At 39.4% G+C, this 14,078-nt stretch overlaps 1 protein-coding gene across 3 annotated transcripts in view; it reads right to left on the reverse strand.

Moving 5' to 3' along the window:
• Window positions 1-14,078, reverse strand: part of RTEL1 (regulator of telomere elongation helicase 1) — a 45,684-nt gene that overhangs the window by 25,454 nt on the left and 6,152 nt on the right. For all 3 annotated transcript variants that reach the window (XM_042047718.1, XM_042047728.1, XM_042047707.1), the window contains exons 9-19: window positions 13,899-13,964; window positions 12,292-12,445; window positions 11,919-11,957; window positions 11,198-11,276; window positions 10,441-10,538; window positions 9,314-9,369; window positions 6,646-6,723; window positions 5,756-5,837; window positions 2,344-2,476; window positions 1,926-2,039; window positions 446-486 (exon numbers count right to left, since the gene is read on the reverse strand). In XM_042047718.1, the coding sequence (XP_041903652.1) occupies window positions 446-486; window positions 1,926-2,039; window positions 2,344-2,476; window positions 5,756-5,837; window positions 6,646-6,723; window positions 9,314-9,369; window positions 10,441-10,538; window positions 11,198-11,276; window positions 11,919-11,957; window positions 12,292-12,445; window positions 13,899-13,964 (940 nt within the window). The remainder of the gene's footprint in view (window positions 1-445; window positions 487-1,925; window positions 2,040-2,343; window positions 2,477-5,755; window positions 5,838-6,645; window positions 6,724-9,313; window positions 9,370-10,440; window positions 10,539-11,197; window positions 11,277-11,918; window positions 11,958-12,291; window positions 12,446-13,898; window positions 13,965-14,078) is intronic.

The following is a 14,078-nucleotide window of genomic DNA, read 5'->3' on the forward strand; positions in this document are numbered from 1 at the left end:
TAATTCTATCTATATATATTGCCAAAACAATAAATGCTGACTTCAGACAGGCTTGACACAGTTTAAAATATCACAAGAAATTGCACTGATTTCCTGTGATCCTTGATCTCTCTGCAAATCATCCTTGGCTGCATCATCTCTGCTATTGATTTCCTAGTTTCATTTTCTGACTGCGCTAAGGAACCACATTTTTTACCCAAAAACAAACTCCTGACAGTAAAAATGAAGTCCTGACTTGGAAATATTAAGCCAGGGACTCAATTTTGTGTGCTATTAAAGCAGCCAGCTGCCTTGAGCAAGCAGAAGCACACAAAACCAGATAGCAGTGAGATATGCACAGCAATCCTTTACCTTTCTCTATTGAATCTTCTTTAGCATTGCCCTTTCTAGATTTCCAAAAATCCTGGGCATCAAGCCATTTTTGAAACCCACACACTTCACTTACCAATTGTTTTCCCCAGAGAAGATAAATAATCCTCTGAAAACCTACAAAGAAGAAAAATCAAACAACACCATTGCATTTCCTTTTCTATGTTTTTCATACACACTGACTTCCTTAGATATTCATCTAAAGCAGCATTTCCAGACTCCCAATTGCTCTCCCTCCTGTGAAAAGCACCAACACCAAGGGCAAGATTTAGTAATACTTCACAACACTTTATTGTAGTATGAAATATTCTTATTGATAGCACTGAAGGTGATCGAAGCTTCAATACTTCAAAGTGCACGGGTGGAAACAGGCAGCCATATAAGTTTTATTATTAATAGTAACAACATATATGTGAGAGTTGTGCCAGAAAGGTCTGCAGCACTGCCAAGCCTGACTAACGCTACAACCATTTAAAATAATAATTGATGAATTAGGTGTGGTGTTGCTGCAGGGCAAAAAAAAGGGTGAATTTGGTCACTATGGTTACTATTTAGTAAATCACTTTTGCTTTGCCTGAAGAAGTTCTGCTCTCCAATGAGCCCCATTTATGTTCTTCCGGCTCTGACTGAAAACTTACCTGTTCTCTCATGCCTTTATGTTCCTTTCTTTTTAGTGTCCTGTAGCTCTGTGTACTGTGTTCCCAGAACATTTATATATGCAGGGAAAAAACCTAACATATATATCTTTGTAAGACCTACAGATACCAGTATCAACACACAGATGTTGTCAAAACACAGTGAACACTGTGAATCCCTTTCCTTCAAAAAACCACCGTGGTTCTAAAGCCTTGGAGGGGTGGAATCCCCAACCCTCCTTCTTTAAAAGACATTATCTTCAACAGAAATACACCAAAATGGCACTCCAAGCTTCTGAAAATGACAAATCCAGTTGGAGGGTTTTCCAGACTACTACTTCTCTGTAAAAATCCATTACAATTGCTGAGGCCCTTTCCAGTTCTACAGAACATTTGGCCTTTGCTGGCAGCAGAAGCACTGCCAATTCTAAACAACAGATAGATGCAGAGTGATGGAAGACGAGAGAACAGCAAGAAAAATGATGATGAAAAGCTTGACAAACATCTGGATATGTTTTCCTTAAGTAGGCAACCCAGAGGTGAAAGAGAAGCCAGGCATGGTTCCAAGCTTTAAGTATAAAAACAGTTATTGCAAAGGCCAGCCATGTTTCAAGTCAATTAAGCCTTCAGCAAAAAAAAATTTGGATGGGGTTCAGTGCAGCTCCTGGGGGATGGTTGTGGGTACAGGTCCCAGCTAGGACTGGTCAGGGTCACCAAGAACTATCAGTGCCTTGATATCTGATCCCTTCCAGCCCTCTAGTTCTAAATATTCAGTAGTTGCGGTTAAATGGTGTTGTTATTCAGCATTTAGCCAAGAAAACCACTAGAGATCACTTGCTTCACTAGCATCCTCCTGTTAGCAGAGCCCAAAGTGTTGGAACCCAAAACTTCAAAGCAGGATTCCACATGGAAGTTCATTACCTTCGTTCATAGGTGGAAGTAAGGACGGTTCCATCAGGTCCCTTGGGAATGATCCCAACCCAGAGCTGATGTTTATCGATTACATGAGGATTCTCCAGGCATACAGGAAAAGGGCTGGAGGAAAAAGAGGAAGTTCCCAGTCATACCCATTATATGACTCCCTACCAGTTCCAGAACCATAGAATGGTTTGGTTGGAAGGAACCTTAAAGCTCATCTCATTCCACCCCTCTGCCCTTTTCACAACCCCAGGTTGCTCCAAGCCCCATCCAACCTGGCCTTGGACACTTCCAGGGATAGGGCAGCCACAGCTTCTCTGGGCAAACAGAACACTTTAAAATCCTGAGATAAAATCTAAATCCACGAGAGCAGCTTGTGCATTTTCCAGGAATGGCACTGTTCCCACAACCAGGTACTCACATCTGCATTTCCATTGTAAATGAAGAGAGGGGGGAGAGCGTCCCGCTCGTGAGGATGATTGTCCTGACTCCCTGTCGAACGAGCTCGTGCATGCTGTACCCAGGGCTGAAACACCAATAGCTTAAAGTCTTCCCTGCATTAAATAAAGAGAAAACACTAAGAAGCCAGTCAAAGTGGAAAATTTAGACTGTGACCAGCATATGGCACATTGCACCTCAACTTCTGAGAATAAACCAGGCAGCATCCAAAGTTAAAATTCCAGATGTATGGTATGTCCTGCTTTGGTTCTTCCCAGATTTAATGACTTTTAATTAAAACATCATTGCTCCCTCGTACTAAAATAAGAAAGTATCTCCACCCTTGCACTTGCTTGAAAAATGAACCCCTTTTTAATGAGTGATTTCTTATATATCTATATAGGCTATAAATCTTTCACCTAAACTTCCCACTTTCCACACAGTCAACTCCCAAACCTTTCAAGTTCTGCTCAAATCTTTCGTGGGATGTGGAGACATATATATATATATATATACACACACACACACACACATATATAATTTAGTGTGTGACTGAAAACATGTAAGTTATCAACAGAAAGAATATTAAGAAAAATAAATAAATCACATCAGTCTATTCCTTCATTGCTCAGCTTGAGCTTGCTGAAAACTTTGCATCAGCTTCTCAGAGACACAGGCACCAGGGAATGAAAATAATATCCATGTGAAGAACAAGAGCAGCCAAAGAAAACATCAGCTTTTGCTTCTGATTCTGCTTTGCATGATTAGTTTCAGTAATAAAAAGTCATCTAAGTATCATGTGCATGTCTTTTAAATTTACGCCTTTCAATCAAAGCCTGCGTTTCCGAAAGAAAAAGCTGACGTTTCCAGGAAATCCCCATTAATATCTGCCCAGTGAGTCACTCACTGCTTAGATTTACAAGTGAACATTTACTCTTAGCTGAAGTTTTACCCTTCCATCTCATTTGGACAAACCCATCCAGACAATGTCCAAATTCTAGAAGACTCACATTTCAAAATCTAGCAAATTCTGTATCTTTCTAACTCACACAAACAGTGCAAATTAGTTTGGATCTGTGTATGGACAGGCCAGTGAGTATCTACAGACAAGAACAAAGTCACTTAGCCAGGAACCCAAGAAATCCCAGCATAAAAGTAAACTGGGCTGATATGGGATGGCCTGGAAAAGGACTCCAACCCCTCATGTTTGCTCCTCCAGTGCTCAGCTGGAAACACACTTTTGTAACCCAGCATGACAACTGCCAGGCACCAGTTCCCAGTTCCTGGACAAGCTGAGATTGCTGTACATTTTTAGCCTGGTGTGCTGCAATTATGTCTTTAAGCTTAACAACATTAAATCCATTTTCAAGGTCCCATTCACCAGCAGGAAATGTTGGGCATTAAACAAAGCAGATCTCTGCAGCAGCTTTTTCCATTCCTGGTACAAGGACAGCTAAAGCAAGGAGAAGTGCCTTGCTAATAGTTTACAACATGATGACTTAGAGCAAACCATGAATAAGAGCATTTTAACTTAATGCTAAACTGCAACAGTCCAATATCGTTGACATAAACAGCATCTGTTCACAGATGGCTCAGGCATGAATCTCATCAGCTATCCCAAGCTATGCCCCTTCTCCTCACCAATTACAGTCTGTACAGAATGATGTTTGAGTTGATAATTTCCACAAAATCCCTGGGAAACAGCTGTTCTTAAATGCTTGAATTATTTCTATACCATTTGCTGTATCACTACAGGAAATCAGACACTTGATTAGGCACATCTGGCCTCTGCTAGGCTTGCACAAAGCACAAATCTCAACATACTCAGGTGTGTTGCACAGGTACTTGCAAATGCTGTTTTTATTTGAAAAACAAATATATCAGAATCCATCTACTAAATCACAGAATTCTCTCGCTGCTTTGTGTTTCTGTGTAAAAGTCCTCCAAACTGTGCAAAAAACTTAGAAGTGTTTGTATTAGCCTCTTCCTGCACCCATCATTAACCCAATCTACTTATCTTATTATTCCTGTATCTTAAAACTCCTAACTGAGCAATATCTCAGGAAAGCAACATTTGCAGATTACCAAACAGCATTAACTTTGTGGAAACATTTAAGGGGACATTATTGCAAACCCAGTAAATTCATTCTTTGAAAAATGTTACTTTTGTCCTTAAAAAAAGGACTTCTGTGAAACAGATACCTACATACCCATGAGCACTTTACTGAGTAATTAAGTAGATAGTTATGAGGCAAAGTATTTACAAAAATCCCTGGAGAGTGCTCTGTTAAGAAGGCTGAGGTAAATGGACCTGCATCTGTCTTCTCAAATCAGAAAATGTTATGTTTTCAACCTAATTATTAAAAAATAAATTGAAAAATCAGAGAGAATGAATGCTGCCCTTCATTGGTGCTGCTTGGTGCTGCTTTATAGGACCATTAGGATAAGCCTTTGATTCAGAAGCCAAGTTTCTTTTCTCCTAATATATTGTTTTGAAGAATGATTATACTGAAATAATTCCAGATGATGGATTCTGCAGAGCATAAGGAACAAAATGGGTGGGAGGAGAGAGACAAGGAGAGGGAGAAATCCCAGTTGAACTGCAAAGTATAGTTGAAGGTGAAACTATCAAGAACTGATAAACACATCCTGAAGAATTTAGGAAATTGCTCAAAGTAGGAAGTTTCTCAAAGTAGGTCATCACAGAAAAGATAAGTGTGCCCTAAGGCATGGCATTTTCTGCCTAAGAATTCACATGATCTGGACAAGATCTCTGGCACAGCACATGAACCTTCCCTATAGGGCTCCAAAATGAGCCAACTGTACCACCTCCACATTGTGAATCATTTCAACAGAGAGTGAGAACTTTAGTAGAATTTACTCTAACACCACCCTTGGACAAATATTTTTGGCATAACTGCAACTGAACCTCATTCTTCCCAAAGGCAGTTACAGCCTTATTCAACACCAACTATGTTTAACTCAATACAGTTGTACAGAGAAATAGAGCTGGTCTGAGGAGAACAGAACATGTCATGAAGCTCAGTATTAACCTGAGGGTTGGAGGAGAGTTCCCCATTCTTGGCTGGTCTGAAGGTTTTCCCTACATCAATACAAACAACAATTACATAATGGAGATGATCTTCTTTCACTGGAATAATTGCCTTAAAAGAACTGCAGCAGTGCACGAAACACCAGTGGTACAAGAAATTTTTATATTGAGATGGCACATTGTCATCTCCCCTTCAGAAATAACTATAGAAGTGAAAAGCTTGTCCCCAACTCATCATATCCACAATGGAGCTGCACTAGTTTTCTTTTATTTGAATCAGAAAGGAGCAGTTGAGTTTTCAATCCAGCTTTTTGCATGAACCTCCCCAAGGCCACTCCTATACCTTGTTTTTTTGAAGATGATGAATTCCAGAGATCTGTCCTTTGCTTCTTTTTCTGATTACCATTATCCACATGAATATGCACCTGAAGGAAAGTGACAAACGTTTCTAGCAAGGGTTGCAGAAATGAACTTGCACTTCCTCCCTCAAAAAAACCTCACCCACACGAAGAGTAATTAATGCAATTAGTGTCACTTTTATAGTGTTACTAAGGTTATATAATTTCCGGTCTCTTTTCTATTTTGCTTCCAATCTTTCATAACTTTCTAAGAAGGAGGAAAAAAGTGTATCACCATTCAACCAGTCATTTTTGAGTCAGATGATGGGAGCAGCTTTTCATGGGCTGACTTGAGCAGAGACTGAGAACCCAATTATTTGGGTATTTCCACCAGCATAAACAACACAGATGAAATGTAGGACACTATTGTGGTGGAAAGATTTGCTTCATTTGACAACAAAAATAGTATCAAGTCTTAATGTGATACCTAGAAAAAGATCTGTTCCTAAAATTCATCACAACAATACACAAAACAATTTCAGAGAGGAGGTTCGGTGGTTCTGCTGGACATGCTTGGCACTAGGCTAAACTAAAACCAGATTACTGGAAGAACACATCAATTCTTGCTCAATTTCCAATATAAAAATTTTCTGAAATTCCTATTGGCTGCACTTTTGTAATTTAATTTAGAAGTTCCTTTAAAAATTCTGTTTCTCTTCAGAATCTAAATTAAATACAGTTCCTTTGGTGGGTTTTTTTTTGTTGTGTCTTTTTTTTTTTCTCCCTATAATCAACATAATTTGCTGTACTATCCACATCCTTCCATGTCTTAGATACGCTAAGCACAGACATTAAATGCCACGAGGGAAAACACAGCACACAAAGCCTCCCGTACCTTGTAGTATTTAGATATTGCCTGACGTGGCAGGAACGCTGCTGTGACTCCTTCTGGGGGATCGATGCTGAACACTGTCTGGAAAATGGAGGGAAACAGAATCACAGAATTAATTAAGTTGGAAATCACCTCCAAGATCATTGAGTCCAACCTGTGACCAATCCCACCTTGAGACCCAGCCCAGAGCACTGAGGGCCACGTCCAGGCGTTCCTCGAACGCCTCCAGGGATGGGAATTCCACCACACCCTGGGCAGCCCCTTCAATGCATGGCCACTCTTTCCATGAAGAAATTCTTCCTGAACCTCCCCTGGCACAACATGAGGTCGTTTCCTCTTGTCTGGGAGCAGCGCCCGACCCCACCTGGCTGCCCCCTCCTGTTGAGGAATTGCAGAGAACAAGAAGATCCCCCCCTGAGCCTCCTCTTCTCCAGGCTGAGCCCCTCCCAGCTCCCTCAATGGCTCCTGGTGCTCCAGACCCTTCCCCAGCTCTGTTCCCTTCCCTGGACATGCTCCAGGCCCTCAGTGTCCTTCTTGAAGTGAGGGGCTCAGAACTGGACACAGCACTCAAGGTGAGGCCTCACCATTGCCCACCACAGAGGGACAATCACCTCCCTGGTCCTGCTGGCCACGTTATTTTTGATACATACATACACTTCTGATTCTTGCTTCCAGTAAAACTCCTAATGTGTATCTTTGCACTGAGAAGTGTCTCCACAAAAGTTACTGCTGTGATAACCTTAAATTTATTTCCTTACTCCTGTTACCAAATAAGACCGAGAACCTGGAATAAATATGGTTCTTCTGGGTGCTTCCTGCTACCTACATGGTGCTCTCATTGTACCAAAAACTGCAAGCCAGGACCTAAATACACTCAAACTATACAAATGACAATATTATTATTCACACTCTTCATGACTCTGGCTGTGGATAAACAAACACACCCATGAGATCAGTCACAACCAAGCGTAGAAGAACTTTTTGGATTCCTTCAGCTTAAAATTTCATCTTTGATCCCTCTGCTAATAATACTGTGCTTAGAAAAACAATCAAGTTGTAATCATATCTAATTGTCCACATATTAAATGAAAAGCTTCTATCAACAGAGTTATGCTTTTTCCCGCTTTCCTGTGTGTGATGTCTCATGACTATAGATGATGCTCTTTCAAACATAAGGATCCCAGCGCAACTTCAGTGAAAACAGCTGTGGTTCTCAAATATTTACAACTCTGTTAATTTTTCTAAACAAAATTTCTCCAGACACTGAAAGGAATTACCCAAGCTCATAAGAGTATCAGCTAGTTACAAGATGTTCTCCAGCAATCTGAAAAAAAGCACAATTCCTGGAAATATTTACTTCTGAAAAATAGCCAAAGATATGGTATACAAAAGAGATTTTTGGTAAGGGTTCTTCGAAAAGGAAGAAGAACATTTACTATTAATTAAAACAAGCTGATGATAAACTAAGACTTGAAGACAAGGCTCTGCAAGAAGCAAACACTGTGTTAAACCAACAAAAGCTCTGTCCTAGTCCTACCTATCTCAAGATAGCAAACCACCACTTGGCAGATCCTTTGTAGCAACTGTCCACGTGCAGGTCCTCAGCAGCAGAAAAGGGATCTGAGGTTTCTCTTCCAAATTCAAATCTCCTTTTATCTATCCACAGCCCAAAAGAGCACACACAGACAATGATTCTCAGCCTTGGAGAACAGTCCACTGGGATCAGGGGACCTGGCTTCTCCTTCTGAATTTTCTCATCTCTCAGTTTTGAAACCCTGAGAAACTAACATAAATCAGGCTCACTTGACCTTCCCCTCAGAACAGCGACATCTCCCAGTAAAAACCATTTTGGTACCAGTGTACACAAACTGCTACTACTGTACTGGAACACACACGGAGGTTTTGCTTAACCACTGCTAGAAAAATGAAAACCCTGTGTATGCACACCAATAAACACCCATGCATTCAGAGTTCAGTGCTGCAAACCTGCCAGGACCATTCAAAACACACCCAGGTAATTTGTCTTTATCATCCAGCTCTGTAAGGTTTGAATACACTTCTTCATTTTCAGTTTTAAACAAGGTGTAATTCTCTGCTGTCCTTTTGGACATGTATGTTGGACAGACCACTGGCCCACTGCACCTCTGAATTTTATGGGGCTTGGGATTTTCATAATCAAAGTTTTGGAAGTGCACAACAGGGAGATGACTGACAGCATTATGTTTATTTCCACAAGTGTCACATTCAGTTCCTATAAAACTGAAAATACTTTTGGTTTAGAGATGTTGTAAATTAATAATTAAATGAAAAAATACAGTTACATTTTCTCTTTTGTTTGCTTTTTTCCTTAGCCTCTCCTGTTATTTCATGAGATGGTCTCATATTCCCAAAGTTCAATGACCCAGCTCCACCTGGTGGATGCTAAGCCTAGTCAAAATTTAAATCCAGCATCTCCAAAAAGGGAGACCAGAATTGCAAAAGAACAACCTGGGTAAAAAATCAAATTAGCCCACCCCATCAGGCAGCTGCTTTCCCCTCAAAAATTACAAACCTGCACCATTGCATAAGTGTACATCCCAACAAGAATAAAACCGATCCAATATCTTTCCACATCTTTTAAATCAACTCTTCTATCCTTCAGATAGTTATAGAAGCAACAATAATTATTTACCTGGATAATATCTGAGAGCTTATGCAATCCAGATGTATTGATAAATATCCCAGTACCTGGAGAAAGCAACACAAGATTACTCTTAAAACACAAATATCCATCCTCTTGTATATATCCACACCTTATCTGAACAGCTCAACACTCTGAATATGACTTGAAAATATTCCCTGAAACAAATAACTTATTTCAAGTTTTTCATCATTATTCAAGATGCAAAGAGAAATACAAAACTGGCATTCCATGTCTGACACACTGGGAAGCTGTCACCTGAGAAAATCACATGGACTTTTTAAAGCTCCTCTGCATTAAAAATGGGAAAGGAACTAATTAAAACAGCAATTAGAGGAGCAGCTAAAAAAAAACATATGAAATACACTGATGATGGGGATTTTGCAGCAGAAATGATCAACAGATGCACTGGTCAGGCCAGAATGCAAAAGGGGAAAGGTGCTGGGCAGAGAAAAAAGGAAGGGTGGATGTGTTGTCCAAGGATGGCCTTGCAGAACTGACAGTCTGTATTCTACTCCCTTCAATGCTTTTTCTGAAGAGTCTGCTGCTAAGAGCTAAATCATTTTCTTAACACATGTAAAAAGTTGGAGAATTTTCTTTACAGAAGGGCAAATTAAGAACAAGATGCTGGCAGACATTAGAACAGAAGCTTGTTAAATCAAGGAAAAAAACCCTCATATTCTATAATTCTCTACATCCCTGTTTTTTAACTCCAGAACTCAAGACTAAAGTCCCATCTAAAAGTACCATCAAGTACTAAAAGTACCATCAGCAAAATGCCAACAAGCTTCACACCACAATCCATCTGGTTTTAGAGAAAAATAGTGTCTGTGCAAAAATCCTCTATGTGTGCACATGGATGGACACCTACATGGGTACACACTCAGGTTTTGACACAAAGTGGTTCTCAAATTAGTTCAGTTACATGAACAGACATAAAATATGCTTCCCAGCAGAGGACCCTGCAAGTCTTAATAAAAAGACACAAGTCCTTAAGGTCAGAGTTTAGCTTATAAAAGCTTTATCATTTGATTCTTTCCTATAACAACACAAATTCCCAGTTACTCACACTGAAGAGGAAAGTCTGAGTAAAACAGCTAAAAAGTTCATGCACTTACGGCTTGAAAGAAACTGTAAAATCTGCTCCAGTGACTCCAAGAGGGAGGATTTGGTCTGGAATGTTATTTGGGCCTCTGCAAACAGATCAAAGATGTAGCTGCAATTTACAAAGAAAAAGCAGATATGGGTAAACACTGTAAAGAATCAAACGGGCATAAATAATGTTACTCTTTCATAACAACAATTTCACCATCAAGTAGCAAAACATGTTTCTGTCTCCATGAGAAAGAAAAATTTACAAGAATAAAAATAAGTACTTGCTTATAAAGACAGTGGACAATACTGACGTGGCAGAAAGCACACTGACCACGTCATTCCCTTTTTCCACCACTCCTCTCTAACATACAATCCATACTAATTAGGAAGCAGATTGGCATGCTATTTCCACGATTTTATTTTACCATGTACAACAGGCACCAGTCTAGAAACGGGCTTCCAGAGTTCAGAGGTGCCTCAGACACATCACTGCAGCTTTGGTACCTCTGCTTAAATCATGACACAAAATTGAAAGCAGCATAGTGAGGAGCTTCTTCCAGCTCAGGAAACCCAAGCAGAGGATTTTCCACTCTTGAAACACTAAAAAGGGGAGTTCCTCCAAAAATAATGATTACTACAGATGGGGAATTTAAGGAAAACCAAAACCTTGAAGAAATACTATTCCCAGAAACTAGTATAGTGCTATAACCCCAACAGCTGACCCAGCTCCAATTTGCTGTACTTTTTAACATTTAAACACATTAATGAGAAGAAATTTACCTTCCCTCTTTGGTGACTCCACTGCCATTTGGTGGCAGCTCCACTGCATCAATAGCACTTTCAAGCTGAAGAAGAATTCCTTCAGGAGAATCAAGAGGAAAAAAGTTAAGGTGCACAGAACTCATGTCTGGGACACATCTAAGTCTCGTTTCAAAACATACTTTATTACAAAGGCTGCTACCAAAGACAGTAGCCCAGCTGCTCTCTGTAAACAAACCAAAATGATCAAAACCAATTTCCTGGATATCAACTTTAAATATTCATATTCAACTCTTAAGAACTTCCATGACCTCAATTCCTAGACGAAGCTGAAGTCAGCAGCTAAATGTTAAATTCTTCTTTACAGACAGGGAAAGTTGTTCTTGGGAATGCTTTGTACAAATGAGCTATCTCAAGCTTTTTGCTGTTAACTTCAGGTAGCATCATATTCTGACATCAGAATCATGCAACTGATGCAATTCCAGCACATTGACAGGATTGGAAACCACGGGGATTTCTAACAAAGAAGGAGACAACACATTCATTTGCCAAATCTCTCTTCTTCAGAAAAAAACTAACTAAACATTCCAGAAAGTTCTTGGAAAAAGCCCAACAACTTAAGCCTCTATGAATGTCTCAGTTATAAGTAATGTATATGGCAATGCTACATGAGCTTGATTTATAGCTGCTGTCCTTTTGAAACTGTTTCAACAACAATTTTCAACACAAAAAATAAGCTTACTCTTGATCTTTGCTATATCTTCCAGCTCCATGTTCAGTCCTGTTGAAAAAAGTAAAGATTTCAAAGAGGTTGTTTCACACCTATTTCATTCCCAGTTTCTTTATGCCTTTCCAGAAATTATGGCTATGAAGGTCAGAATTGTGTGCATGGAAAGACATTTTCTGTGTCCCCCTCACTGTTCTCTTTCATAACCCCTCACGTCACATTGATTTGATCAAATCTTTCAGTGTCTGGCAACAATTACTAACTAACAACAATTTATTTACTAACGAGAGTGTAAACTTCCCAAACTTTCCCTAAAAGTTATTTTCCAGTTCTTGGTAGTGAAACTTTATAATTCCAGAGAAACAGTGATTTGTCATTGTCAACACACCTGAACTGGCCAACTCCATGTTGAATTCAGCATTGATTTCATTCTGTTGAACCATTTTGGCTTGTTCTTCCAGGACAACATTTATTGCATCCATTGCTGAAGCCAAATCATAGGGAGTCAAGTCAAAAGAAGAGGACTCCTCACACAACTTCTCCTAAAATATAAGGAATGGAAGAACTATTCTGTGTGCTGTTTGTTCAGGCAGTTTCAGACATGATGAAGTCCAGATAACCAGGCTTGATTTCATTTTTGATCTCCAGTTCAGGCCAGAGGATATTTTATAACAGCTGAAGACTTTGACTATTAGTAAGCATCATCTTTTCTGAAATGTAGAACAGATTTTGCCTCTTCCACATATCAACGTTCTAGAGAGTACAGACAGTAATTGTCTGATGTTCAAGCAGGAAATTTTTTTACTTAGAGAATTGGTTTGTTCTTCAAAAAAGCTGTTTTTATACTTTCCATTTAAAAAGTAGTAATGGTTTAAATAGTCAGGATTAATAAGTTTGACAAAACTTTCTCTGACTTTGAAAATTAAGTCACATACTGCTTTACCAGAAATTTTCATTCACAAAAAGAATCATTTTCCCTGAGGAATGACAATAAATAGTAAGGCCTAACCTACACAAATATTTGACTGTAATAACTATGAAGAAGTAAGTTATAAAGAAAAAAAAAATGGTGAGCAAGCCTCATGTGTAATCAATCTAATCAGAAAGAAATCAATTTTATTTCAGGGTAATCACTAAGTTTCCACATATTAACGTGGAACACAGTACCATCAGATAACTCTGGCAAAAGGAGAAGTTGTTCTGGCTAATTTCTGCATGCAGGCAACAATTAGTACTTGTTGCACACTACAAAGGGAAAAAAAAATCCCAAACCCAAACAACTGTAATAGGATTTCAACACATTTTTCAACAGAAAAAGAGATGTTCTGATGAAAGGAGCAAATCCTGGATGCAGCTATGCAAGTCTCTCAAGTGAAGCAGAGCAGACCCGAGTGGCTGTTTACTGAAAGGACACCGGGCACTCAAGACAACAAACCACAGCTGTTCAGCAGAAATCCCACTGGGAGACTGTGGCTTCGTGTGGCAGAGAAAGGGACATATTTCAAATGTTCCTTTGCATTTCATTGTTTAGGCAAAGGGCTGCAGCTTCAAGCCAGCTAAAAGGAAGAACTCACACGGCAGCATTATTTATTTTTTCTTGTTTTCCTCTATGAGTGAGGACTTGGAAATATTACAAGAGTCCTGTTTGCCATCAACTGTACTTGGGAGAGCTGATGCAGCTGAGCTTCAAGAATGGATCTTTCATCATTTCTTACACAGTGTTTTCTTGCAAATCTCGAAGAAAAGAAGCACCTCACAAAGCTGGAGATGCACCCTTTAGAAAGAAACTATCACCTTGTAAAACATCAGCAGTGTCAAAGGATTGTTAATTAAACTACAAAGATTTAACTGTCACAGAAATAAGAAATGTTCATGATAATGAATATTAACAACATACATCTGAGTGCAGATTTGACAGCTGTTTATAAAAAGACAGGGGTCTGTTTTATTTTTCGGATGAAGATTGAAAAACGGTAACAGACCAGAACAACTCACCACATTGTGAGCTTCATCGAGTATCACCACAGTCCCCTTCAGGTCCAAGCTGTGTGATTTCCTGCTCTAAAGACAAAAAAAATAGAACAAGGCCACTGAGATATATGGATTTAATTGACTAAGAAATTGGATGATGAGATACTTCTGTGTTTTCATGTATTTTGAAGCTGGGTTGGTTTT

Source organism: Corvus kubaryi, unplaced genomic scaffold (genome assembly GCF_017639235.1).
Source record: "Corvus kubaryi isolate FWS band 111438036 unplaced genomic scaffold, C.kubaryi_AGA036_p1.0 134, whole genome shotgun sequence".
Taxonomy (NCBI): Eukaryota; Metazoa; Chordata; class Aves; order Passeriformes; family Corvidae; genus Corvus; species Corvus kubaryi.